The sequence below is a fragment of the Marmota monax genome, unplaced genomic scaffold (assembly GCF_021218885.2).
Source record: "Marmota monax isolate L192 unplaced genomic scaffold, Marmota_monax_Labrador192_F-V1.1 WCK01_AAM20220418_F8-fsc01436, whole genome shotgun sequence".
NCBI classification, from domain to species: Eukaryota; Metazoa; Chordata; class Mammalia; order Rodentia; family Sciuridae; genus Marmota; species Marmota monax.
The window spans coordinates 19658-45223 of NW_026692840.1; the positions used below are offsets into that span (position 1 = coordinate 19658).

At 47.1% G+C, this 25566-nt stretch overlaps 1 protein-coding gene and 1 pseudogene across 1 annotated transcript; both read right to left on the reverse strand.

The window, feature by feature from the left end:
• Positions 1 to 814: 814 nt before the first annotated feature.
• Positions 815 to 22166, reverse strand: LOC124095518 (PRAME family member 12-like). The gene is made up of 4 exons (XM_046448687.1): positions 22111 to 22166; positions 3053 to 3349; positions 2218 to 2793; positions 815 to 1364 (listed from the first exon to the last, which is right to left on the reverse strand). The coding sequence occupies exons 1-4, from the start codon at positions 22164 to 22166 to the stop codon at positions 815 to 817; spliced, it is 1479 nt and encodes a 492-aa protein (XP_046304643.1).
• Positions 22167 to 22233: 67 nt separating this feature from the next.
• On the reverse strand, positions 22234 to 24508 carry LOC124095520 (nanos homolog 1-like; annotated as a pseudogene).
• Positions 24509 to 25566: the final 1058 nt, after the last annotated feature.

The following is a 25566-nucleotide window of genomic DNA, read 5'->3' on the forward strand; positions in this document are numbered from 1 at the left end:
TGGCTACGGTTGTCTGATCTTTCTGAGTTAACCTCCCCCTCACTTCCCTGAACAAATCTGCAGGCAGCACCAGGCTTACAGGACTGCTGTCTGTCTTGGTAGCTCAGACTTGCTTCTTGGCCCTGAGCAGAAGCACAGAAAAAAAAGCAGGGCTTCAAATCCAGCAAGGCAGGTATGGCAGTTATGTCCCACGCTTCCAAAGGATTTCAAATTAGCAGCCGTGTGTGGTAGCACACACCTGTAGTCCCAGCAGCTTGGGAGACTGAGACAGGGGGATGAAGTTCAAGGCTACCCTCAGCAACTTAATGATGTCCTGGGCAACTTGGAAACTGTCTTAAAAATAGTTGGGGATGTGGCCTAGTTGTTGAGCACCCTTTGATTCAAATCCCACATACACACACAAAAATCATCATAGCAGTGAAAATTTAGTACATTTTTATTATGGAATAATAGAGCCAAAAACCAAGTAGCATAGTAAAATGAAGGCCCTTATACCTATCCTCCTGAAGGCCAACCCTAACCCATTTTTCAGAAATACTGGGGATTAAAGCCAGGACATTTGCCCAGAGCTACAGCCCCAGCCCTTATTGTGAGATGGTCTTCCTGAGTTGTCAAGACTGGACTCAAACTTGAAGCCATGTGCACACATGAACCCCATTAGAAATTTATAAGAAGCATTTCTTGAGGTTCTGGAGATCAAACTCACGGCCTCATGCCTGAAGGGCCTACTCTACCTGAGACTCACCCCCAGCCCAAGAAAGCTAATGTGTTGTGCATGTCAATAATCCCCTGCCTACTGAATTGCCACTGGGTTTCAGGCAATAAAATCTGTATGTTTGAGGTGAAGAACACAATCGTAAGAATAAATCTGGATGTCGTGGACAGGCCTGATGTCCTTCACCAGCTGCATCAGCTCCTTCTGAACCTGGTCAAATTTCATGGGGTTGATCTCAGTCCAAAAACCCCAGAGGATTTCATCAAAGCTCTCCAGAGGGGCAGGGTACTTCCCTTGTTCCAGCGGCAGGCTAGCGGTGTGACTCAGCAGGTTCTTAAGAGCAGTCAGGGGGATTTGGTTCCCACAGAAACTGAAGGTTTTGAGCTGGGAACAGTGACCCAGGGCTGGTGAGATGGCATTTAGCTGGGACTCTGTTATCTCACAAAACTCTAAGACCAGGGTCTCAAGGGTGTGTGCCACCTTCTCCAGCAGGACCCGGAGGGGCTCAGGACTCATATCTTTCATGGAAAAAGAGCTGAGATCCAGACACTTCAGTTGATCAGTGCTCGGACACAGGGACAGATGCTTTAAATCCTTCTCCTTGAGCGGACAACCTCTCAGCGAGAGTGTTTTCAAGGGGGTCTGACTCCTGGAGAGAAAGCAAAGAGTTACTTCTGGAGAATGAGGGCACCAAGTGGATAAAGTGGGAAATGGTAGGTGAGAACTGTCTAATCCCAAACCCAAGGTCGCCCTGACCTTCTGATGATGGTGGACCCCCAGGACACTGTGGGTTGCAGAATCTGCTCCTACACTCACCCATTTCAGGGTGAGCCTTTCACCACCACTTGAGTGACCAGGTGGGTCCATCATCTCTAAGGCTCCTCCCCTGACTGCCAAGCCGAAGGCCACAGCTCTGGCCACAGGAGGTCAGGGGGAGTCATGTACGAAGGACAAACCCAGGCAAGATGAAGGAAACCCACCCGGGTTGTCCACCTGTGGGGCTCACACCTTGTACCCTCCATCCCTGCTCCTCACCCTCTAGTCCAGAATCACCACCTGAGGCTCAGAGCAGCCTTCCCCAGGGGGGCATTGGGGGCGGCTCCTCTGCTCCCCGCTGGAGAGCACAGAGCTTCCCTGTTGCAAGGTGCAGGTGAGGGGGCTTCCCTCCTCCAGCGCCCTCTCCTCTACCCCGTCTCCCACCTCCTTCGCTGGACAGGCCTCCCAGGGAAGGAACCTCACCCACCCTCACTAGCTCCTGTCCCCCCAGCTGGCTTTTCTACATGGTGGCACTTCCCAGACCATGCACCCCGGTTTAGCCCTCTGCTTCTGTGTGGGTGGTGATGAGACCATCCTTCAGGACTGAGCAGGGACCAGAACCTGCGGTCACTCGGTCACTCTCCAGCATCTCCTTCCCTGACATGGCTAGTGGCCAGGGCACAAGCCCTTTTAATGCTCGGTAAGCAAAAATGGCTTTTGCGGCAATGCGCACCCCTCATGCTTACAGGAGGATTTTGTGCAGCGCTCCATAGAGGAAGAAGACGTTGTTCACGTAGAGCTCGCGGAGTTTGTTCACCTTCCGCAGTTGAAGGCTGAATCTATGGGAATACCACCTGTTTATGGAGCGGCCTGTGAAGACCTGCGGGCTCAAGTCGGAGAGATGGAGGATGCAAAGGTTCCTCATCTCGATCAGGACAAAACAAAAATGTTCCATTATTTCTCGAGTCCAGTGCTGAGCATTCACCTCCAGTTCCCGCACGTAGTACAGTGGCAGAGTCCTCAGGAATTTAGAGAGTTTCAAGTAGAAACCCCCGATCTGCAGCTTCTGGCAGTATATACGGACCACCCCCTTCCTCTCCTCCACCCACTCCCTGAGGCTGCCAAGGAATCTTTGGAAGACTTTGTCCAGATCGAAATCTATGAAGATCTTCAAGCGTGGCCTCGCTGCTCTTTGGCTGCATTTCTCTTTTTCCTTTGGAGACGTGGCCTCTTGTGAGCAGGCACCCACTGGGGCTCTGGACCACTCATTGGGCCTATCTTGATTCACTTCCCGAAAATCGATTGCTTTTAGTTTCCATTTCCTATGGAGAAAATGGGAAGGAGGCTCGAAAAATAGACAAAGACCCGCCGACTTCCAACCTGTGCATTAGACCCCAAGGAACCCCTTGTTCTGGGCGGCTGCTCCTCTGCTCTCCAATTTTTCTCCGTGTCCTTTCTCCTAGAATCCAGCCAGGGATCCTTCCTGTGAAGGGGGCAGGGCAGCCTCCCCCCTGGCGCCACCTGGTCCACCCTTCACCCTGTCCTGCCTCCCCCAGATGTCTCTTCCTGGCTCCCCCTCACCTGGGGTAAACGTTCTGGGAAATCAGCAAGTCTAGCCCATTCAGTAGGGTTTTTAAGGCCTTCACATCTCTTGTCTTCAGCAGGTAGTCCACAGGCAGACAGGCCAAGGGGCAGGACAGCACCATCTTCTTTACCATCTCCATGTGACCTCCCTTTATAGCCTCCTTGTACAACTGCAGGGTAAGCACCCTGGGCAGGTACTCCAGATTGGGAATGGGCAAGGCCTCGTTGCGCAGTACATTCTGTATCACCAGGTCCTGGAGTGTGGGTATGGTTCTGATGCTCATCCTGTTGAATCTGCAGGGAACAGAAGCACCCTTTCAGGCCAAGCCTGAAAAACCCCTTCTCAACCAGCTGAGATCCAAATCCTGGTTAGCTACAGCTCTGTCGTGGTGGGGATCAAATCCCCAGTATCCAGGTCCACCTCTGGTCCTCCCAACTCTAAGCCCACTGGTTATCAAGGAGTCTGAAGGCTCACCAGTCTCCCTATGGACTGGTGACTCATCCTCACTTTTGTGATCCTGGGGAGTGAACCAAGGGCTGAATGCATGCCAGGCAAGTGCCTTACTACTGATCCACATCCCAAACCTAAACCTCACTTAGGACCCCCTTAAAGAGAATAGAAATGTCACAGGGCCAATGCCCAGACTGGTGGCACAAGCCTGTAATTCTAGCAAATTGGGACACTGAGGCAGTAGGACTACAAGTTCAAATCCAGCCTCAGCAACTCAACAAGACCCAAGGCCCTCGTGAGAGACCCAACCAGAATAAATAATTAAAAGGGCTGGAATGTGGCTAAGTGGTAAAGCACCCTGAGTTCAATCCACATTACAAAAAATAATTTTTTAAATAATGAGAACCTCAAGTTCAAGGGCAGACTGGGAAACTGAGCAAGATCTTGTCTGAGGCTCAAGATGGGGTTCAGGGGTATCGAGCTTGCCAAGCATGTGAGGCCCTGGGTTCAATTCCCTGTACCACACATACACACACAAAACTATATACATATGTGGACTTGCACAGTTGTAAATCGAGATATAGCTATAGCTTAGGAGCTGTGCTGAGGGTGGTAGCTCAGTGATATAGGAGGTTACTGAGCCCACATATAGCCTTGGGTGAGATCCCCATTGGACCCCAAAAATGAAAATCAGAACTTTTGGTTGCTGAACTTAGAGGAAGTTTCTTTGGGGTTCCTGGTTTCAGAGGTTCATTCCATGGACAGCCAGCTCCATTGCTCAAGAGGCAGAAGAACATGACCAAACAGAGCCTCAGAAAAGCTGATCAGTACCGGGCAGCCTGGAGGTGGTGGGCACGGTGCCAAGAAACTTTAACAGGGGTTCACGGGATGCTTTCACTATATCCCTTGTGGCTTTGAAACTTACATGTTTCTCCCCCCACCCCCGCATCTTCTTTTCTCTAACCTTCTCTTTCAAAATCTCCCTGATCTCCTTCCTAATCCCATTTTCTTGAATCACCTGTATAAAAGCCCCCTGTTCTTGAGGATAGGCAGAAGCACAGGCTTTGGGACACTAGTCCCTGTGTTTCTTCTTTGCTAGCAAAATAAACCTTTTTCCTTTTTCTCAATATCTTGTCATTGCTATTGGATCAGCATGGAGGATGGGGACCAAGCCTTTGGTTGCAAAAATATAAGCCCAAAGACACACCCACAGGGACCTATCTCCTCCAGCCACACCTCACCTGCCTAGAGTTTATCACCCAGTATGTAGTCCTATCAAATCCATTAAATAGATAAATGTACTGATTATGGATCTTATAACCCAATCGTCTCACCCCTTGCATTAACACTTGAACCTTTGGGAGAATACATCCTATCCAAACCGTGACACCAAAATCCAGTAATAAAACATTGATATAAAATGTATACATCACATACATGTGCACATATTCCTTTGTTTTGCAGTGATAAGGTTTGAACCCAGGTCCTCGTACTAGGCAAGTCCTCTAACACTGAGCAACAACCTCACCCTGTTTTAAGCTCTAAATACAAAATGACTAGTAAAACCACAATACACAAATTCCATGAACTGTCATTTAAAGGAATATAGACTACATATGAAAATTGTCAAGACAATTCAAAATCAAATACATAGCTCTCACTTAAAAACATTGCACTGGGCCAGGCACAGTGGCACATGCCTGTAATCCCAGCAGCTCGGGAGGCTAAGACAGGAGGATCTTGAAAGCCAACCTCAACAAAGGTGAGGCACTAAGCAACTCAGTGAGACCCTGTCTCTAAATAAAATACAAAAATTGGGCTGGGGATGTGGCTCAAATGGTGAAGTGCCCCTGAGTTCAATCTTCGATGCCAAAAAAAAAAAAAAAAAAAAAAATTCATTAGGTTCAGTGGTCCGTGCTGCTAACCCCAGCAATTTAGGAGGCTGAGGCAGGAGCATCAAAAGTTTAAGGCCAGTCTTAGAAATTAGGAAGATTCTAGGCAACTTACTTGGGCCCTGTATCAAAAAAACAACAAAAAAAAAAATGTAAAAGGTGCTGGAGATGTGGCTCATTTGTTAAGCAGCCCTGAGTTCAATCCCCAGTCCACAAAAAGTCAAGTTGCAAGTCAGCCACAGCACCTTAGCAAGACGTTGACCAACTTAGGTAGACCCTGATTCAAAATAAAAAACAGGTCTGTGGAGATGAGGCTCAGTGGTAAAGCATCCTTGGGTTCAATCCCTAAAGAAGCAGCAGCCGCAATGGTGGCAAACTGGGCTGCAGTCACCAGGGTAGACTGGCTGTGGTAGTCAGGGTGGCGCATCCTTAGGGGGGCTGTCACTTACCCTCTCTGCACGTCTGGATGGAACGGTCTGGCTCTCCAAGTGTCAACAGATCCAGGCAGTGACTCTTGGTTCAGGATTCTCTGGAACCTTCTCTGGCTGCTCTGAAGCTTTTATTCCTCCTCTCCAAACCCCTCCCTTCCAAGCTCATATCGGACTAGATTATTGAATCTCATCCAATTAATCCTGGTTGGATTTTCAGCTTATTGATTGGTTTTAGCAGATCTCCAGGCAGGAAGGGGAAGGGATTCTGGGTGGGGTGGAGATCCTCTCAGGGATTTCTTTCACAGAGCTTCATTCACAGGGTCACCCTCAGTTCTGAGCATGAGACACCAAAGGACTTCATCTGATATTGGACTCAGAGAAACCCCTGAAAGCTCATTGTTCAGGGGTCCGTGGCCACACTGATATTGCGAACCTGTTCTAGAGTTAAAACCTCTTAGGTGTGATGGCTCACTTCTTTAATCCCATCTATGCCAGCAGCCCCAGAGGCTGAAGGAGGGCAATCCCTAAAGCAAGGAGCTCCAGGCTAGCCTGGTCAGCAGGGTGAGAACCCATCTCAAAAACAAAAACAAAAATGCTTTATGAAGCCGGGCGTGGCTGCACACACCTCTAATCCCAGTAGCTCTGGAGGCTGAGGCAGGAGGATTGCAAGTTCAAGGCTGGCCTCAGCAATTTTAGTGAGACCCTGAGCAACTCAATAAGACCCTGTCTCAAAAAAAAATACAAAAAGTGACTCAGTAGAAAAGAAATTGGAAAGGAGTTGCTAGAGACACAACAGAGACTCCTAAAACCTCTCAGTACCCTTGGGACAGGGAGGGAGAAGCAGTCTTTTGTTCCCTTACAAGATAAAGGATGTTTCAGGGGGATCAGCTCAGCAAACTGGCTTGAGAATAGTGTCACCAAATATGAGCTGGGACCTGAGACCAGAGAGCAGCTTCGACTACCAGCCCTGGGAAGGCCACTTTTCCATGTCTGAAGCCACTGAGGGTGGATGCTGTGGGTACCTCTCAGGATGTTGGGGAGCAAGAAATGTAGGTCAAAGTGTGGGTCCCTCTCATCATGGCAGCCACCATCTGGAGCCTTTCAGTGTCAGGGTTCTTCCTACAGGGACATTTCCCAGGCAATGCTGAGCCCCACACAGTGTCAGGGTCCTTTATCCTATAAAAGCAAAGTCTAAGGAACAATGACATTTTAACGAGTGTTAGATAATAGCGAGGCATGCTGGTACAGGTCTGTAGTCTGAGAAACTGGGGAAGCTGAAGCAGGAGGATTGCAAGTTTGAGCCTGCCTCAGCACTTGAATTTAGTAAGACCATCGGCAGCATATCAAGTTCGTGTTTAAAAATGAAAAGGACTGGGGAAGCCAGGCACAGTGGCGCACGCCTATGATCTCAGTGGATCAGGAGGCTGAGACAGGAGGATCTTGAGTTCAAAGCCAGCCTCAGCAATAGTGAGGCACTCTTAGCAATCAGTGGGACCATATCTCTAAATAAGATACCAAAATAGTGCTGGGGATGTGGCTCAGTGGTCGAGTGCCCCTGAGTTCAATCCCCAGTACCAAAAAATAAATTAAAAAAATCAATAATAGGGATAGGGAAGAAGCTCAGTGGAACAGTGCTTGCCCAGCATGTGTAAAACCTTGGGTTCAATCCCTGGTACCAAAAAAACAAACAAACAAACAAACAAAAACCTGCTCGCAAAATTACTTTTTTTTTTTTTTAATGTATCCTGGGGATTGAACCCAGGGGTGTTTACCAATGAGCCATGTTCCCAGTTCTTTTTTATTTTTTATTTTGAGACAGGGTCTCGGAACGTTGCTTAGGGTCTTGCTAAATCGCTGGGGCTGGCCTTGAACCTATGATCCTCCTGCCTCAGTCTTCTAAGAAGCTGGGATTATAGGTGTGTGATATCATGCCTGGCTTTGTCTCATAAGTTTTGACCAACATCATGAGTATTTTGAGCTGTGAGTATAGCTCAGTGGTAGAGCACGTGCTTAGCATCTGTGCTGTCCTGGTTTTGATCCCCCGTACCTCCCCCAAAGCCATATAACTTTATGATATATTCTGTGATAGAATTCTGTGGATTGTGAGGGCTACTCTTAAAAACTGATGACCACTCTTGTGTTGCCCAGACTCGGAGAGCAGCAGCCCTCTGGTCCTCCACACTCATTTTGGAACACAGTTTCCTGGGAACATTTAGTCTCCTACCCCATTTATGTACAGATTACCTATTGCAGGGGAATAATTGAAGAACATGGAAAAAGAACTCATTCTGTGTGTGTGTGTGTGTGTTTGTGTGTGTGTGTGTGTGTGTGTTTTATTAGAGTTTAATCTAGGGGTGCTCTACCACTGAGCTACATTCATAGCCTTTTTTATTTTTTATTTTGAGACAGTCTAACTTGTCCAGGCTGGCCTCAAACCTGCCATCCTCCTGCCTCAGCCTCCCAAGTCACTGAGATTATAGGTATGTGCCACTGTGCCCGACCAAGAAACTACTCTTTTTACCATGTCTTCCTCACTCAGAAATATTTAATATTTATTTTAACTAGATTAACTTGTCTCATGAAGCCCTATCAGATGGAATAAAACTAAGTCCGGTATTTAAGTCATGTTTCACTTGATTCTAGATGTAAAGATAATTTAAAATTAAAAATAATTTCTGAAAAGTCATCTTTCTGGAATCATTAAAAATGGTGCACATGTGTACGGACACATTCAAGTAATTCAATTATTATTAAGTTTAATTTGTTTCGAGATAGGGGCCTCACAGTGTTGCTCAGGCTGGCAGTGTTCTTGGAACCCCCCTGCTGGGCCTCGGGGGAGCAAATTATAGGACTGGGCTACCATGCCTGACTTCAGTTTCATGTTATACCCCTTCCTCCCTCCCTCCTTTTCTCCCTTCTTCCCTCCCTTCCTTCCTCCCTCCCTCCCTCCCTCCCTTCCTCCCTTCATTCCTCCCTCCCTTCCTCCCTTCCTTCCTTCCTCCTTCCTTCCTTCCTTTCATTCTTTTTTGTTTTCTGTTATTTGTTTTTATTTTTCTTACTGGGCATTGAATCCACAGGTGCTGTACCACTGAGATACATCCCCAGCCCTTTTCTTGTTTGTTTTTTGTTTTCTTTTGAACAGAGTTTTCCTAAATTGCTGACTTTGAATTTGCAATTCTCCTGCCTTGGTCTCCCAGTTTACTGGGATTAGAGATGTGCACCACTGCATCAGTCTCTATTTGAAAATATGGGATGGACACAAAGTAGCCACATTAAATTATACAGGAGCATAACAGGGGTTCACTTGATGCTTTGACTATATAGCCCTTGGGGCTTTGAAACCTACATGTTTGTTTTTTTTTTCCCTAAGCTTCTCCCTGACCTTCTTCTTCCTGATCTCTCCTCCTTAATCTCCTTTTCTCTGAATCACCTCTATCCCCTACCCCTTTCCTCTGAATAGGTAAAATCACAGCAATAAATCTTCTTTTTCATTTTTCTCAAGACCTTATCTTTGTTATTAGATTGGTGTCCAGGGAGAGGACTGCGACTGGGGGATATCAAGTTTGAGGACAGCCTGGGCAATTTAGGGAGACCCTGTCTCACAACAACAATTTTGTTTTTAAAGCCTGGGCATAGAGAGATCAATGGTGGAGCACTCCTGGATTGGATCCCCAGCACTGTAAACCAAATAAACAACAAGAAAAAAAATAAAACAAAACTAGAAAACCTCCATTGCTTTAAGAAAAGCAGAAGTATGAAAAGCCTTACACCTTTAATTCCCTTTAACTACAGGAAAAAGAGGTGTCTAGGGTATGGGAGTATGAGACTTCATCTTTTAATCCCTAAAAAGTGTCTTGAAGTAGTCTGGGGTTAACCAATCAGTGATTTTTCTCTTGCTCCACCTCTTGCCCCTCCTTACAGAGAAAATAAGTTTGAAACTGTCAATCTACTTCAAGCTCTGCTCTTGCTGCCTTTGGGGGTTTTTGTGATACTGGTTTTTGGTGGAACCTAGGGGTGCTCTACCTCTGAGCTATATCCCCAATCCTTTTTAATTTTATTTGAGAAAAGCTGTCACTAAGTTGCCCAGGCTGGCTTTGAGTGTGTGATCCTCCTGCCTCAGCCTCCAAAAGTGGTCCGGACTACAGGGAGGTGTGCACCATCAGGCCCAGTTTTCTGTTTTATTTTGCAGTGAGCAACTCCTCTACCATAGAGCTACATCCTCACCCAATATGGGTATTTTCTTTTAATCTAATGAATACTCTTTTCTTGTTTCAGGAAAGAACATTCCTAAAGCCATAATGTTCAATATTAAAATCTAATGCATTTACAAAATAAAAAAGTTTATTCAGGTAAAAAGCAATCCATGAACTGGGGAACTCCACATTGAAAGACATTCCCTGGCCAGGTGCAATGGCACACACTCGTAATCCCAGCAACTGGGGAAGTTGAGCAGGAGGATCACAGCCTGGGCAATTTAGCAAGGCCCTAAGCAACTTAGTGAGAGCGTGTCTCAAAATAAAACAAAAAGGGCTGGGAAGGTAGCAGAGTGATCAAGCCCCTGGGTTCAATCCATAATATCAAAAAAGAAAAAAAAAATATATCCAAAATAAATACAACTTTATAATTTTTTTTAAAAAATGACATGATTTAACCAACTAATAAATCAATGGTGGAGGCCTGATCAAAACCTCGTTGTTGTTCTTCAAGGTGTTTAAATTTGGGGTGATGCCAGGCATGGTGGCACACGCCTGTTTTCACAGAGACAGGAGAGGCTGAGGCAAGAGGATCACAACTTCATGGGCAGCCTCAGTAACTTAACGAGGCCCTCAGCAACTTAGCAAGACCCTGTCTTAAAATAAAAAATAAAAGCTGAGCATGGTGGCACACACCTGTAATCCCAGCGGCTCAGGGAGCTGAGGCAGGAGGATCGTGGGTTCAACGCCATCTTTAGCAACAGCAAGGATGCTGTTGAGCTAAGGAACTCAGAGAGACCCTGTCTCTAAATAAAAAACAAAATAGGGCTGGGGATGTGGTTCAGCTGTTGAATGCCCCTGAGTTCAATTCCTGGTATAAAAAATAAATAAATAAAATAAAATATAAAATAAAATTGAGGGTAGTAGTGCTTGCTTTGTTAACAGGAAAACATCACTTTTCATCCATTAGGGTACAAGTTTCTTTCTGTTGAATAGAATAAAATAAAAGAAAGCAAGAACTACTATGAGCCCAAATTATTCACCTCAGATCACACTGCTGGAAGAGCATCCAAAGTATTATTAAAATGCTCAGGGGACCTGGGCGGAGCTCAGGAACTATGGGTCCTTATCACAATTTATGTCCTGAATGAACTACAGAAAATATCTGGGTGCTCCGGTCGGCCTCTGGGGCTGGCATCCACTTTACTGCCAGTTCTGGGAATCACTGGTGCACCCCAGTCCCCGGGCAACCCATGTGGGACCTTCCCAGAGCCAGCCCACATTGTCCACCAGAGGCATAGGCACAGTGGTGTCCTGCCAGGTGGCACAGAGCTCCTGCTGCACGTTCCTTGGAAGCATTTATTTTCTCTGCAGAGCCGCAGCCTCTGCTGCTCCTGCTGTTTCCCCCTGGATCTGCCTTTTTTAAATTGATTTTGTAGCATTTCAGTCAGTTGTGCATATTTAACCTGAGTTATAAAGAAATATCGGTCAATTGTACCTTGAGGTACAGACTCTTGTAATCCCAGCAGACTCTCTAAATAAGCTAACATTATGAACAATTTTTGAAAATATTGAGGGAACGTCTAGTTCATTTATTTTATTATTTTTTAATTCTATTTTGTTACACACAATGGCAGAATGCAGTCATTCCACATTACACATATAGAGTGCAATTTTTCAAGACACTGATTGTACACAGAGTATTTTCTCACCTGTTGGCAGCAGGTCCACCCTGGCCCCTGGAGCCCTACCTCCACTAGTTTGTTCTGCATGCCAGTGTGGCCAGCTCACAAGGCCATGGCGAACTTGTGGTTTTTCTGTTCCTGCTTGTCCGTCTGAGACATATGTATCCCACGGGAATGCCTTGACCTTTTCTGGTCTGATGGACTTATTGTTAAGGGAGGTTTCAGTACCTGACAATAATAGATGTTGAAACTAAATTTCTCCCCCCTCCCTCCTGCTTTTGGGTAGTTTTCCACTTCTGCTGCTTGGGGTATAAAAAAAGGTGTGTTAACAATAAAGATTATTGACTCCTGGATGAAGAACCTTGGTGTCCTGTGTGTCTTTTAACCTCGCCGTCCCTCGCCGGACTCGGCTCCCTTGGCCGGACGCGGCACTCACCATTCGTGTCTTATACACGTACTTGGGGTAGTGGTGTCTGACTCATCCCACCATCATTCCTACCCCCTGGCCCCCTCCCCCCGCCCTCCCCTTCCCGCCTTCTTTTTAAGACCAATGTCTTTCCGCAGTGGACTCCTCTGTCTTCACACACAGGGTGCCATGTCCCCAGATGCTGAGATCACGATGGCTTCCCCTGTGCAGCTCATCTAGATCTCCCTCGCAAGTTTCGCCCTCGTTAGGGAAGATGGAAGACTTCAGTTGAGAACATTCTGGAAGCAGGGCAAGCAGGAGGCATGCTCAGGTACATTGAATATCAAACATTTTAGCAAACAGAAAGAAAGAAAGGAAAAAACCCTCCCCAACCAGGGGTACTGGCTCTAAGTACTAAAACAGTGAGAAAGGTCTATGATAATTGCTCCCTACAGTCTCCAGCCTTCTCTCACGTATTCACTTCTGTTTGAGCTTTTAAAAAACAACTTCATAAAATACAATATAAGAACAAATTGGTTTCATCTTTGTTTGGTTCTGATTGGTTGTTTGCACTACCGGGGACTGAACCCCATGGTGTTCTAACACCGAGTCACATCCCCAGCTATTCTCAGTTTTTATTTTGAGACAAGATCTCACTGAGTTGCCCAAATTGGCCTGTTTTTTTTTTTTTTTTTTTTTGCAGTGGTGCGGGACTACTGATGATGAAACTCAGGGGAACTCAGCCACTGAGCCACATCCCCAGCCCTATTTAGTATTTTATTTAGAGACAGGGTCTCACTGAGTTGCTTAGTGTCTCACTTTTATTGAGGCTGGCTTTGAACTCTGGATTCTCCTGCCCTAGCCTCTGAAGCTGGGATTATAGACATTCACCACCAAGACCCACACAAACCATTGTTTATTTATTTATTTTTGGTACTGGAGTTTGAGCCCAGGGCCTTTACCACTGAGCTACATCCCTAGCCCTTTTTATTTTTTATTTTGAGACAGGGTCTCACTAAGTTGCTGAGAGCCTTGATAAATTATTGAGGTAATGATGATCGTTTTTATGATCCTCCTGCCTCAGCCTCCCAAATTGTTGGAATTATAGGCATAAGACACAGCACCTGGCAAAAACTGTTTTTAACATATATTATATAATAGTAACTACTTTTTAAAACTCTATGATAACTAGATTCATTTATTTACTTACTTATGGCACTGGCATTTGAAACCAAGCTTTTTTAGTTTGGCTCTGCCTCCCCAGCCCCCACCCTTATTTTTCTTCTTTTATTTTAATTGGCTTTTTAAAAATAAATGACAGTAGAATGCATTACCACTCTTATTACACATATAGAGCACAATTTTTCATATCTCTGGTTGTATATAAATTATGTTCACGCCAATTCGTGTCTTCATACATGTACTTTGGATAATGATGTCCATCACATTCCACCATCCTTGCTAATCCCCTGCCACCTCCCTTCCCCTCCCACCCCTCTGTCCTATGTAGAGTTCATCTATTCCTCCCAAGCTCCCCCTCCCTACCCCATTATGAGTGCCTCACCTTATATCACAGAAAACACTAGAATGCCATTTGTTTTTTGGGGATTTTGTAACTTCACTTAGTATTATCTTCTCCAATGCCGTCCACTTACCTGCAAATGCCATGATTTTATTCTCTTTTATTGCTGAGTAAAATTTCGTTGTGTATATAGGCCACTTTTTTTAAAACTCATTCCTGCTCGAATGCTGAGGCCTGAAGCCCTGTGCGGGGTCACAGCGCTGGTGATTTCTGTGGAAAGCAGCTGTTTAGGAGTCCTCAAATGTTATGCTCGAATTCAGGACCCCCAAAAGACCACCAGAGACCCAACAGCAAAGAGTAACATGATTAGCACATTCACTGGCGGGAACAAGTTGGGTAAGGGTGATTGGTCAGTACAAAAGGGGTATTCATTTGAAATGATTGGTTTAAGCCAAGAGTGATGTACGTGCTGAACTAAATGGTTTCCCAACATGTTATCAACCACCATAAACTACTGGGAGGGTCATCTGGCATCCCAGGTATTTCCCTGTCTCATGCTGATTGGTGGTTGCTAGGGGGTTGCTATGAGTTCTCACCTAGCCTGACTGAGTCAGGGACACCTGGTGCAGCAGATGGCTGTTATTTGTAGATAAACAACTTAGCAGGGTGGGAATGTGCCTAGGAGTGCTTTGTTCCAAGGACAAAGGTGATGTCCCTTCCTTGGACAGGCTTTGCTCTGAGGTAGAGGCTGGTTTTTCACAAACACTCTCTGAGATGCAGTATTCCAACTAGGTGAGATCTGGATCACGGACCAACACAGAATGCTGCCTCCCTCTGGCCTGCCATCTTCATTCTCCCCACCCTTTTTAAATGCTGGTGATGGAACCCAGTGATGCTTTACCACTTAACTTCCTCCCCAATCCTTTCATTTATTTTGAGACAAGTTCTGGCCAAATTGCTAGGGCCATGATAAATTGGTGAGGTCAGCCTTGAATTTTCAGTCCTCCTTCCTCAGCCTCCGATGTGGCCAGTGTTATAGGTATCTGCCACCACACTTGGCTCTGGCACTGTTTTTTCCCCTAAGCCACAGAGAGAGGTTTATTTGGTAAAGTAGGTACAAATTCTAGGGAGAATGGTGCAATTTCAAGGAAGATGCCTTTGGGGTAAAGCAAGGAATACTCACTCAAGGCAGAGTGCAGCCTATCTCCAGAGGGAGAGAACATCTCTGGCACTAGTTTTATTTATCACTAAAGAAGAAAGCTGAGGTTCAAGCATTAAATCTTTAACTCGTGTTAGTTCTGGGGAAAGTGGTGAGTTAGGGGGCTTTCAGATTCCAGAAGAATCTTCAGATTCACATTTGGATTTATTGTTGGGAGCCTGCCAGCCCTGAAACAAGCCTGAGGGTCACAGTGTAAGTTTCTGGTATTAGCAGAACTTCTTAAGTCAAGTTCATGGTTTTTTTTTTTTTTCTGACTTTGTGGTCTGGGTAAATTTGCCTCCGACAGTAGGCAAGGTGGCTCCCCCCTGTAACCCCAGCAACTCAGAGAAGCTGGCAGGAGATGGCAAGATCCAGGCTAGCCTCAGCAGCTTAGTGAGACCCTGTCTCAGAATAAAAAAGAAAAGATAAAAGGGCAGAGATGTAGCTTGGTGACAGAGAACTCCTGAGTTCAATCCTTTGTACAGGGGGAAAGGAAGGAAGGGAGGAAATGAGGGAGAGAGGGAGGGAAGGAATAAAGAAAGGGAGGGGGGAGGAAAAGGAAGGAGAAAAAAAGAGGAAAAAAGAAAGAAATAGAGGGTAGGGGAGGAGAAAGGAAGGAAGGAAGGGGAAGAAGAAATTGCCTCTGGCTGTATACAGACCAAGACCAGGCAAGATTGGTTAGGGGTGAAAATTCATCAGAATGCAAGATTGGTTTAACTTTGGAATAAACATGGAATGCAAATCTCCTTTCATATTTGAATAACAATTTCATTGATTAACGATATCAATGGAATAAAGCAAAAAAAAAAAAAAAGAAATAAGAATCATTTCAATTGACACAGGGAGAAATATTTGTCTGCCAGGAAAGATGGTGCATTCCTGTTAACCCCAGCTACAGGACACTGAGGCAGGAGGACCACAGGTTCAAAATCAGCCTCAGCCACTTAGTGAGACCCTGTCTCAAAATAAAACATAAAAAGGGCTGGGGACATGGCTCAGTGGTTAAGTGCACCTGGATTAAATCCCAAGTACCTATCCACCATGCAAAACATATATGGGAGATTCAGAGAGAGAAGGGAAGGCTAAGAAGGTCCCCTAGGCAGGAATGAATCGGTGGCTGGGGTGGGGGTGGAGACCGAGAAAGGTTTTTCTTTCTTTTCATTTTCTTCCTTGTTTTCAATGGAAACTTGTTTCTAAATTGGCAAAAATGATCTATGAGAGAAGATGAAACAAGATTCAAGAGAGATGGAGCTAAAAATAGGGAGAAGACATTGAGAAGCCAACAGGTACCCATGCTTGGTACAGGATGAAGGGCAAGGCCAGGGAAGGTGTCTGCATTACTGGACTTTTTACAGGGAGAATGTGGTTGTGCATTACGTGGGGAAAGAACGTAAGAAAACCGAGTGAAGGATGCCCACGTGGGCCCTTACGATTGCTGGACTTTCACACACACATGTACACACACATACACTCACACACACACACACACTCACACATGCACTCACGTAGTGACCATAGCCTCAGGTTCCATGGTCAGCTCCAAGGGAGATGGAGACACAGCCCCTGCCCTTCAAGGGGCAGCTCCATCTTTCAGCTGAGATTGTCCAGTAAACAGCTGGAAAACATCCTTAGCCCATGATCCAGCCTGGAACTCCAGGTATTCACCACATGAGTGAAGCTGCCCCAGGGGTCAGGTTGGGACCCCAGCTGCTCTGTTCAGTGGCACAAGATGTCCTGCAGTTGGGGAATGGAGACACACACAGTGGTCCACACAGCTGTGAAAAGGTGCAGGGAACCTGAAGTGCAGTCACCAGGGAGGGAAGCCAACGGAGGGCGGTGTACTGTAGACATTCCTGAAGACACAAAACCAGGGGCACAGGAGAAAGCCCAGTGGTTGCCAGGTTTGGGTGGGAGAGAGGGCTGAACAGCTGGAGCACCCAGGGGCTGTAAGCTGTGAATTATTCTGCGTGACACTATAATGGTGGATACAATGTCATTGGGCATTTCTAACCCTGGAAGTGTAGACTCTAGAACCAGAGTCAACTACGGACTTTGTATAACACTGATGTGTCACAGTAGAGGTATATTGCCAGATTCGTGGGACCCCAATAGACTTCCAGGAGCTGAATCTGATACAATAACACAAGAGTCTTTATTGCAAACTCAAGCCTGGACTCACAACCGTTTCCGATGCAGCGGTCCCAGGGAGTGAGTCCTGGTCCTTTGTTCAGTGAGATTTTATAGGTTTTGGGGGATACTCTATGTGTCACAACGTCACACAGCAAATCATCATACACCGCAGGAAAATCAAACAACTCTTAACATTGATTAGCACAATCACTGGTGGGAACAAGTGAATCTTAGTTCAAGAGGGGGATTCCTTTGAACTGATTGATTTAATCCATGAGGGGTGTATGTGCTAAACTACATGGTTTCCCAACATGTTATCAACCACCAAGACTACTGGGGGGTCATCTGGCATTCCAGGTATTTTCCCTGTCTCATGCTGATTGGTGGTTGCTAGGGGGTTGCTATGGGTCCTCACCTAGCCTGACTGAGTCAGGGACACCTGGTGCTGCAGATCTCTCCTGTTATTTGCAGACAAACAACTCAGCAGGGTGGGTATATGCCTAGGAGTGCTCTGTGGGTTTTTTCAAGGACAAGGGTCATGCCCCCTCCCTCTGGACAAGCCTTGAGGTAGAAGCTATTTTCAAAAATGGAGTCACATCAGTTTCTCAGAGGCATGAATTGTAGCATATGTACCACTCTGGTGTGAGATGCTGGTCCTGGGGGAGGCTGAGTAGGCAGAGGGACTTGGGAAGCGTGGAGCTTCTGCTCAGTTTTGCTGTGGTTTTAAAACTACTCTAAAACAAAACAAACAAACAAACAAACAAAATCCAGTCTATGTTAAAAAAAAAACAAAAACATAAGGGTAGGCTTCCAGATCTAATGTTGGTTTCTCCTTCTGTTTACCAGGGAGCCCTTGCTTCCCAGAATGCAGAAGTATAACACCAGAGAGGCACTTTGAGCCAAGGGGAGGGGGGACCGAGGAAGGTGATGAGCCCAGCCTAATTCCATCTTAAGATTGGGAGCCATCTCCTCACAAAGACATGAAAAGTCCATTTCTGTTTTACTATAAATTACTGCGATTTCTAAACTTGCTTGGAATGCCTGGAACTCACCCGTGCCTGGCTTTCCATGACCAGATAACAACCCTCTCTGAAACCTTACCGGGACCTAATAAATTCTGGCGTTGGGATTTAAATTTACTCCCTAACTTGAAATGTTGAGCCATGTAGATCATTAACCTACTACCTACCTTTGTCTTATGCTTGTCAAAATCTTGAAATCTGTATGTTTCAAGACCCCCCCTTTTGCAACTTTTTGTGCTATAAAACCTTGTTCTTAGAGAGTTGGCGGACTGTCCTCTAACCTATGGGTTTCAGGAGAGAGCCCAGGCCGGCCAGAATACAAGCTTGCTTTAATTTGATTTAAAATTGGAGTCTGGGTCTTCTTTGCATCGTGGTTTAATAGAAGGCTTTATTAAAGGACAGCAGAAATAACTTCCCCCCAGAGAAAGAAGGGGACCCGAAAGGCGGAATCTGTGGAAGGGGGGTCTCCCCTTTTTTATAGCTAAGGTCTTCTTTTAGTCCTCCCACACCCTTGTCCTTTGTTCCCTCCATTCTGTAGTGGTGGGGGATGCAGGTGGGAAGGCCAATGGTGGGAAATAGGTGGAGGGATGGGCCAGAGAGGAGCAAGGGGAGGAGTGATCTGGGCAGGAAGGGCCTGGGGTGGTTTGATTAGCACCTCCCTGTTTGCTGGGAGCTACCTCCTGAACAGTTCTCTGGGATGCACCCCAGGCCTTGGAGACATTAACATTCAATAACCCAAGTCTTGTTCAGGTTTCCCAAACTCAGATTGGATGCCCTCTTCTTCCCTTCTCACTATGGTCTCCATTTTCTATATCGAACTTGATATTTGACCCGATTTACCTAACTACACTAACTACCTGTCCTTAAAATCTGGCTTCCTTCTCCTCCTCCTCCTTCCTCTACTTCCCCTTCCTCCTTCCTCCTCCTTGCTGAGGGCCATTGCTAAGTAAGAATGACACATGGCATGACCCAGGTCATTTGCAGTGTCATTGCATGTAAGGTGACCTTGCTCAAGGACCAGCGCGGATCCGGGTTTAGGGCGGATCAGGGTTTAGGGCGTTCCCAGTTTAGGACAATCCGGGTTTAGGGCGGTTCCAGGTTTAAGGCATATCCCGCTGCCTCAGGCACGCCCGCTCCTTCAGTTCTCCTTGAGTTCTCCTGAGATTCAGAGAGTATTTGGGATTTTGCCCAGAATGTGATTTGGGCCCAGAACGTGAATTCCCCCAGAACGTGTGTAGAGTGCCGGTGTGAGTTCAGGAATAAAGAGTTGCTCTTTGAATCTACAAGGCTGTGGTGGCTCGTGATTTTGTGCCCAGCCAGACTGTGGCACCTCCTCTTCTTTCTTTTCTTCTGGTAATGGGAATTGAACACTGGGGCACTTTAATCTGAGCCACATCCCCAGTCCCCTCCTTTTGAGAATTGAAACTGGGGCCATTTTACCTTTGAACCACATCCCCTGTCGACCGTCTCTGCCCTGTTTTTGTTGTTGTTTGTTTTAAACTTAAGACAGATTCTCACTAAGTTGTTCAAGGCCTTGCCATATTGGGGAGGTTGACTTTGAACTTGCGATCCTCCTGCCTCAGCCTCTGGAGTTGCTGGGATGACAGGCATGAGCCACCATGCCCAGCTAACATTTTACTATATTGAATGCTTATTTAAAGAAACAAATCTCACTCATTTAAGTCTAAAATTAATTTTTTAAGTCTTGTTTGCTTTGAGAGAGCAAATCAAGATAGGCATTTATTTTAAATATCCTATTGTAGGGGCTGGGGATGTGGCTCAAGTGGTAGCGTGCTCGCTTGGCATGCATGCGGCCTGGGTCCGATCCTCAGCACCACATACAAAGATGTTGTGTCCGCCAAAAACTGAAAAATAAATATTAAAAAATTCTCTCTCTCTCTCTCTCTCTGTTAAAAAAAATGAAAAAAAAATCCTACTGTAGTATTTGAAAGGACTTCTTAGGGTTTGGATCTAGAAATGTTCCCCTGAAAGCTCATGTTTTGAAGAAAAAAAAAAAAACCGTGATCCCCAGTGCAGCAAGGTCAGAGGTGGGGCTTAGGCAGTGAGGGCTGTAACCCCTCAGTGTTTAATCTACTGGATGAGCTAACAATTTGAGTGGGTTACTGAGCTGTAACTGTAAGGGAGGGGGCGTGCTTGGAGCAGGTAGGTCACTAGGCGGCTGGCCCCTGGGGGTTGTGTCTTGTTGCTGACCTCTTTCTTGCTTCCTCTGCTTCCACGTTTCCAGGAGCTGAGCAGCTCTGCTCCACCAGGCCCTTGGGCCATGTTCTGCCTCACTCAGGGGCCAGGACAGTGGAGCTGGCTCACCCTGGCTGACGCTCTCCAGCTGGGAGCCAAAAGAAATCTTCTGCCTTGTTTTTTTTCCCCCTGGGACTGAAGATTGAACCCAGGGGTTCCTCTGCCATTGAGCGACTCCCCAGTCCATTTTTATTTTATTTTTTAAATTTTGAGACAGGATTTCACTAAGGTTTCAAGCTGGCTTGGAACTTGTGATCCTCCTGCCTCAACCTCCTGGGTTCACAGGTGGGCACTTTCACGCCCATTTCAATTTTTTTTTTTTTTTTTTTTTTTTTGTGGTGGAGATCCAGGGATTCAACTCAGGGGCACTCAGCCACTGAGTCACATCCACAGCCCTATTTTGTGTTTTAGACACAGGGTCTCACTGAGTTGCTTACTGCCTCAATTTTACTGAGGCTGGCTTTGAAGTAGCGATCCTCCTGTTTTAGCCTCCTGAACCTCTGGGATTACAGGCATGTGCTACCCTGCCCAGCTCTGTTTTAAGTTGTTTATGTCAGGCATTTGGGTTACAATAACAAAAAGCTAACCCAGTACTAAACTTTCCTTACAGTTTTGAAATCAATTAATATGCACATTATATAAAAAATCAGCACAAATATTTATACTCAAACATCATTTTACAGTACTGGGTTTTGAAATATACCACTCAAAAATACTCAATGGTAGTTATGCTTATAAAAACTCATGCCACCACTTCTGAGCTACCAGCAGGTGGCGTGTGAAATCTACTACTTGGAAAACTTTATCTTGAGATCACTGCAGGTAAACAATGCTCCCCAAATCCACACTCTTCTGGATGCTGAATGCTAATTTTCCTTAAAACTTTATTTTTTAATTCCTTTTTGGTACTGGGGACTGAACCCAAGGATAGTTAATCACTGAGCCACATCCCTAGCCCTCTGTAATTTTTATTTTGAGACAAGGTCTTGCTAAATTGCTTAGGGCCTCACTGAGTTGCTGAGACTGGACCTGAACTTTGAATCCTCCTGCCTCAGCTTCCTGAGCTGCCGGGATTACAGTCATGTGTCACCATGCCCAGTCCATTTATGCATCTTTCATTCATTTTTGTGGTCCAGGGGAATGAACCCAGAGGCTCTCTACTACTGATCTATATCCCCAGCCCTTTAATTTTTACTCATAAACAAATTTTTTAAAATTTTTTTCTTTAGATTTAAGAGCACCATCTCCAAGTGTATACACAATATGATTATGACTTGGCACAGTTTTTAAAGGTGAAAAGGCGAGTTGCCAGTTCAGTAATAAAAGATCTGGTACATAAAAGGAGCTGTATTCTACCTGCTACAGACTGCATTTTACACCTCCAGTTAGGATGGAAGCGAGCCACAAGGAGGGAATACCCACCCAAATTAATACTGAAAAGAACTAATATCACTTCTTATAATGCTTATAATTGCTTCGCCTGGAATTAGAATATAACTAAGGACAACTAACATAGTGCATCAAACAATAGAATAACCATTTTGCTGACATTCCATAAAATCGTCAGTTTTAAGCTCAGTTCAGAGGCTATATATATATACTAGACCTAGTAAAGTGCCTCCATTCATAAAACGACACACCCAAGATTAGAGATAATTTCATACCGACGCGCATCTAAAATAGGTCGACGTATACAGTAAATAAACAGCGTCTCTCGGCTGCCATATTCAATTAGTGAAATACACATCCAGCCTTCTTCGCAGTCCTGGATGTGTGCAAACTAGAAACACAGTCCCCCTCATCCATCATCCTCCAAAAAAAAAAAAAAAAAAAATCAGCGTCTAGTCTCAATCTGCTTGACAGAAGTACTCCGCACAGCGGACTTCACGACGTTCCAGGTTGAGCCTGTGCTGACAGCTCCGCATCTCCCCAATGAACAGGGAAAGACCTTTCGCAGAACAAAACGGAGGGCAGGCAGCGAATGCAGTAGCATCAGGTGCCGGCAGACTGGACGCTGGGCCTTCTGCGCAGCTTCCTGCCTGGCAGGTTGTCCCTAGGGCCGCGCAGACAGTACTTGATGGTGTGCGCATTGTCGCCGCTGGCGCCTCACAGGGGGCACGTGTAGCGACGCAGAACCGGGCACAACACTCTCCCGTCGGGGCCCTTCAGGATGTGGGTGGTGTAGAGAGCCACCGCCTCCTTGTTGTTCCCGCAGAACACGCACACCTGCAGCTCGGGTTTGAGCAGCCAGGCGGCGGCCGTCCCCGAGGTAGCTCGCAGTCGGGGCTCAGTCGCCCACGCCGGGGCCCGCTCCTCTCGCGGCGTCACCTGGGGGGGGGGGGTGGCGGCGGCGGGCACGCAGCCCAGCAGCACCTTGGCGGCGCGACGGCGAACGGGCTCAGCTCGGTGAAGCGCTCCTCCAGCAGACCATTTTCCACGGGGCATGCGCATAGCTCCAGCGCGTGTAGCTCCAGCGCGACCCCCAGGAAGCGGCCCAGGACCCCGGCTCATCTCTGTCGTTGTCTTCGTCGTAGTCCTTGTCGTAGTTGGCCGGCCCCAACGCCCGGGCTCGACCCCCGTGTGGGGGGAGCAACAGGACAAGGACGACGAAGAGGGCGGAGAGCCGCCACCACAGTCCTCGCCAAGGGCGCAGCCGGAAGCGCGGTTCGCCATCCACCGCCCTGGTGATGAGCATAGCGAGCCCCAGGTAGTCGTTCCAGGAGCTGAATTGCTGCCGGTGCGCCTGACCCTGGGCACTCACGTAGCGAGCACTGGGCACGACCGCCACGGGTGCGGGGGCGGGGCCACGGCGGGGCGAGCATGGTGTCCAGGGAAAAGCCTCCAAGGGCGGGCTGTGGGCTGCAGGAGTCACACCGCCTCCCTGCCGCCAGCCAGATGGAAGGGACAAGCCAAGCCTGCCCGCCGGCCAGCCGCTTAAACAAATTTTTGATACTAGGGATGAAACCCAGGGGTGCTCTACCACTGAGCCACATCCCTAGCCCTCAATTTTTTTCATTTTCAGACAGGTTCTCACTAAGTTGCTGAGGGCCTGGCTAACTTGCTGAGGCTGCGAATGCAGCTCAGGGGTAGTGTGTTTACCTAGCGGGCAGGAAGGCGGAGTTCTATTCCCACCCCAGGAAGGGGGGAATCCTTCACCTCAGTCTTTTCCCAGCTACCCTGAAGCCAGGGTTCTGTGTCCTCTGCATGTGCAGCCACATGCTAAGTTTCATCTCTAAGTGCCCAGAGGAAAGCTTTTCCTATGCACCTGACTGGGAAGGCACACAGTAGCGGCACAGCTACTTCCTGACAGGGACCTGGGCCATGGAACATCCAGTTGCACCAGGTTAAAGGGCACCTGTCTACCCAGTAAGCACAGGAGGGGACACAGATCCAGATGTTCAGGGGAGGCCTAATGTCCCTCAGTATCCCCATCAGCTTAGCACGAAGCGGGCCAAACCATCAACATGGAGAGTAGGACACTGATTGGTCTCCAGAGGGGCGGGGCACACGCTCTAGGCTTAACTGGCTCAGCCTGGCACAGTGCAGCAGGTGGTTCTCCAGGACTGATGAGGGGAGGCACCATACAACCTGAACATGGTGAGCTGGGAGCAGCGGCTCAGGGAAGGCGGGTGGCATGGAGCTGCGAGTCCATGACCTCACAGTCTGCAATTCCAGGGTCTGCAGAGTAGCTACGACCTTTCTGTAGCAGAACTTGGAGGGGCACAAGACTTAAACTGGACATCTTTTGGAGGAAGGGGGACTGGGAATTGAACCCAGGGGTGCTCTAACACAGACCTACATCCCCAGTTCACTTCCTTTTTTATTTTGAGACAGGGTCTTGCCAAGTTGCTGAGGAACTAAGTCACTGGGGCTAGTTTCAAACTTCTGATCCTCCTGCCTCAGTCTCCTGAGCCACTAGGAATAGAGGTGTTCACCTCCACACCTGGCTTTAAATTTTGATGTCATCAAGATTCAGCTGTCTGATACCCAGGCCCAGGGACAGATGCTTCAACTCTGATTCCAAGTACAGCGAGTTAGTAATTGAGAGGGTCTGGTGGGAAGGGTTGCCTAAGGAGACACCAGGCAGTTAATTCTGAGGAGCAATGTCAAGGTGGGAGAAGACAAAGTGGCCCAAGCCCAAGGTCACCCTGACCCCTGATGATGGTCAACACCCAGGATTCTGCCTGTTGCAGAATCTGCTCATTCACATCACCCATTTCAGGGTAAGCCTTACACCAGGTAGGTCCACCATCTGCAAGGCCTCCATCCCTGCTGCTCACCCTCAAGTTCGAATCACCACCTGAGGCTCAGAGCAGCCTTCCCCAGGGGGGCATTGGAGGTGGCTCTCTGCTCCCTGCTGGAGAGCACAGAGCTTCCCTGTTACAAGGTGCAGGTGTGGGGGCTTCCCTCCTTCAGCACCCTCCCCTCTACCCTGCTTCTCACCACCTTCACTGGACAGGCCTCCCCGGGAAGGAACCTCACACCCACCTCACTAGCTCCTCTCCTCACCACCTGGCTTCCCAGCAGAGTTCTGCAGACCACAGACCCCTGTTTAGCCCTCTGCTTCTGTGTGGGTGGTGATGAGTCCATCCTTCAGGACTAAACAGGAGACCAGACCCTGAGGTCCCTTGGTCACTCTCCAGCATCTCCTTCTCTGACATCACCAGTGGCCAGGGTATAGCAAGTGCAATTTATTTGTTCATTTATGGTGCTGGGGATGGAACCCAGGGGTGCACTACCACTGAGTCACATTCCCAGTCCTTTTTATTTTTTGAGGCAGGGTCTCCCTAAATTGTTGCAGCTGGCCTTGAACTACTGATCCTCTTGCCTCAGCCTCCTGAGTTGCTGGGCTTTTAGTTTTGTGTCATTGTGTTGAGCAGCTGAGGCAATTGACCCTACCTTAAAATAAAATTATTAAAAGGACTGAGGTTGTATTTCAGTGCTAGAGAGCCTCAGGGTTCCATCCCAAGTACTGAAAGAAACTTTTAAAGAGAAATTATAAAAGCTGGGTTACAAGATCATAGAGGATTTGAATCTTAGAGATGGAAGGGAAACCTCTTAATTATCTCAGTTCTGGGTTTAGGGAGACCTGGGATGTCTTGTCTTCTTCAGGTAAGAGGGAAATTTCCTTCATAATCAGAGCATAACCTACGTAATAGACTTTCTCTTTATTCCTTTTTTTTTTTGGGGGGGGGGGTGTACTGGGATTTCACTCAGGGGTACTCGACCACTGAGCCACATCCCCAGCCTTATTTTATATTTTATTTAGAGACAGGGTCTCACTGAGTTGCTTAGTGCCTCACTTTTTGCTGAGACTGGCTTTGA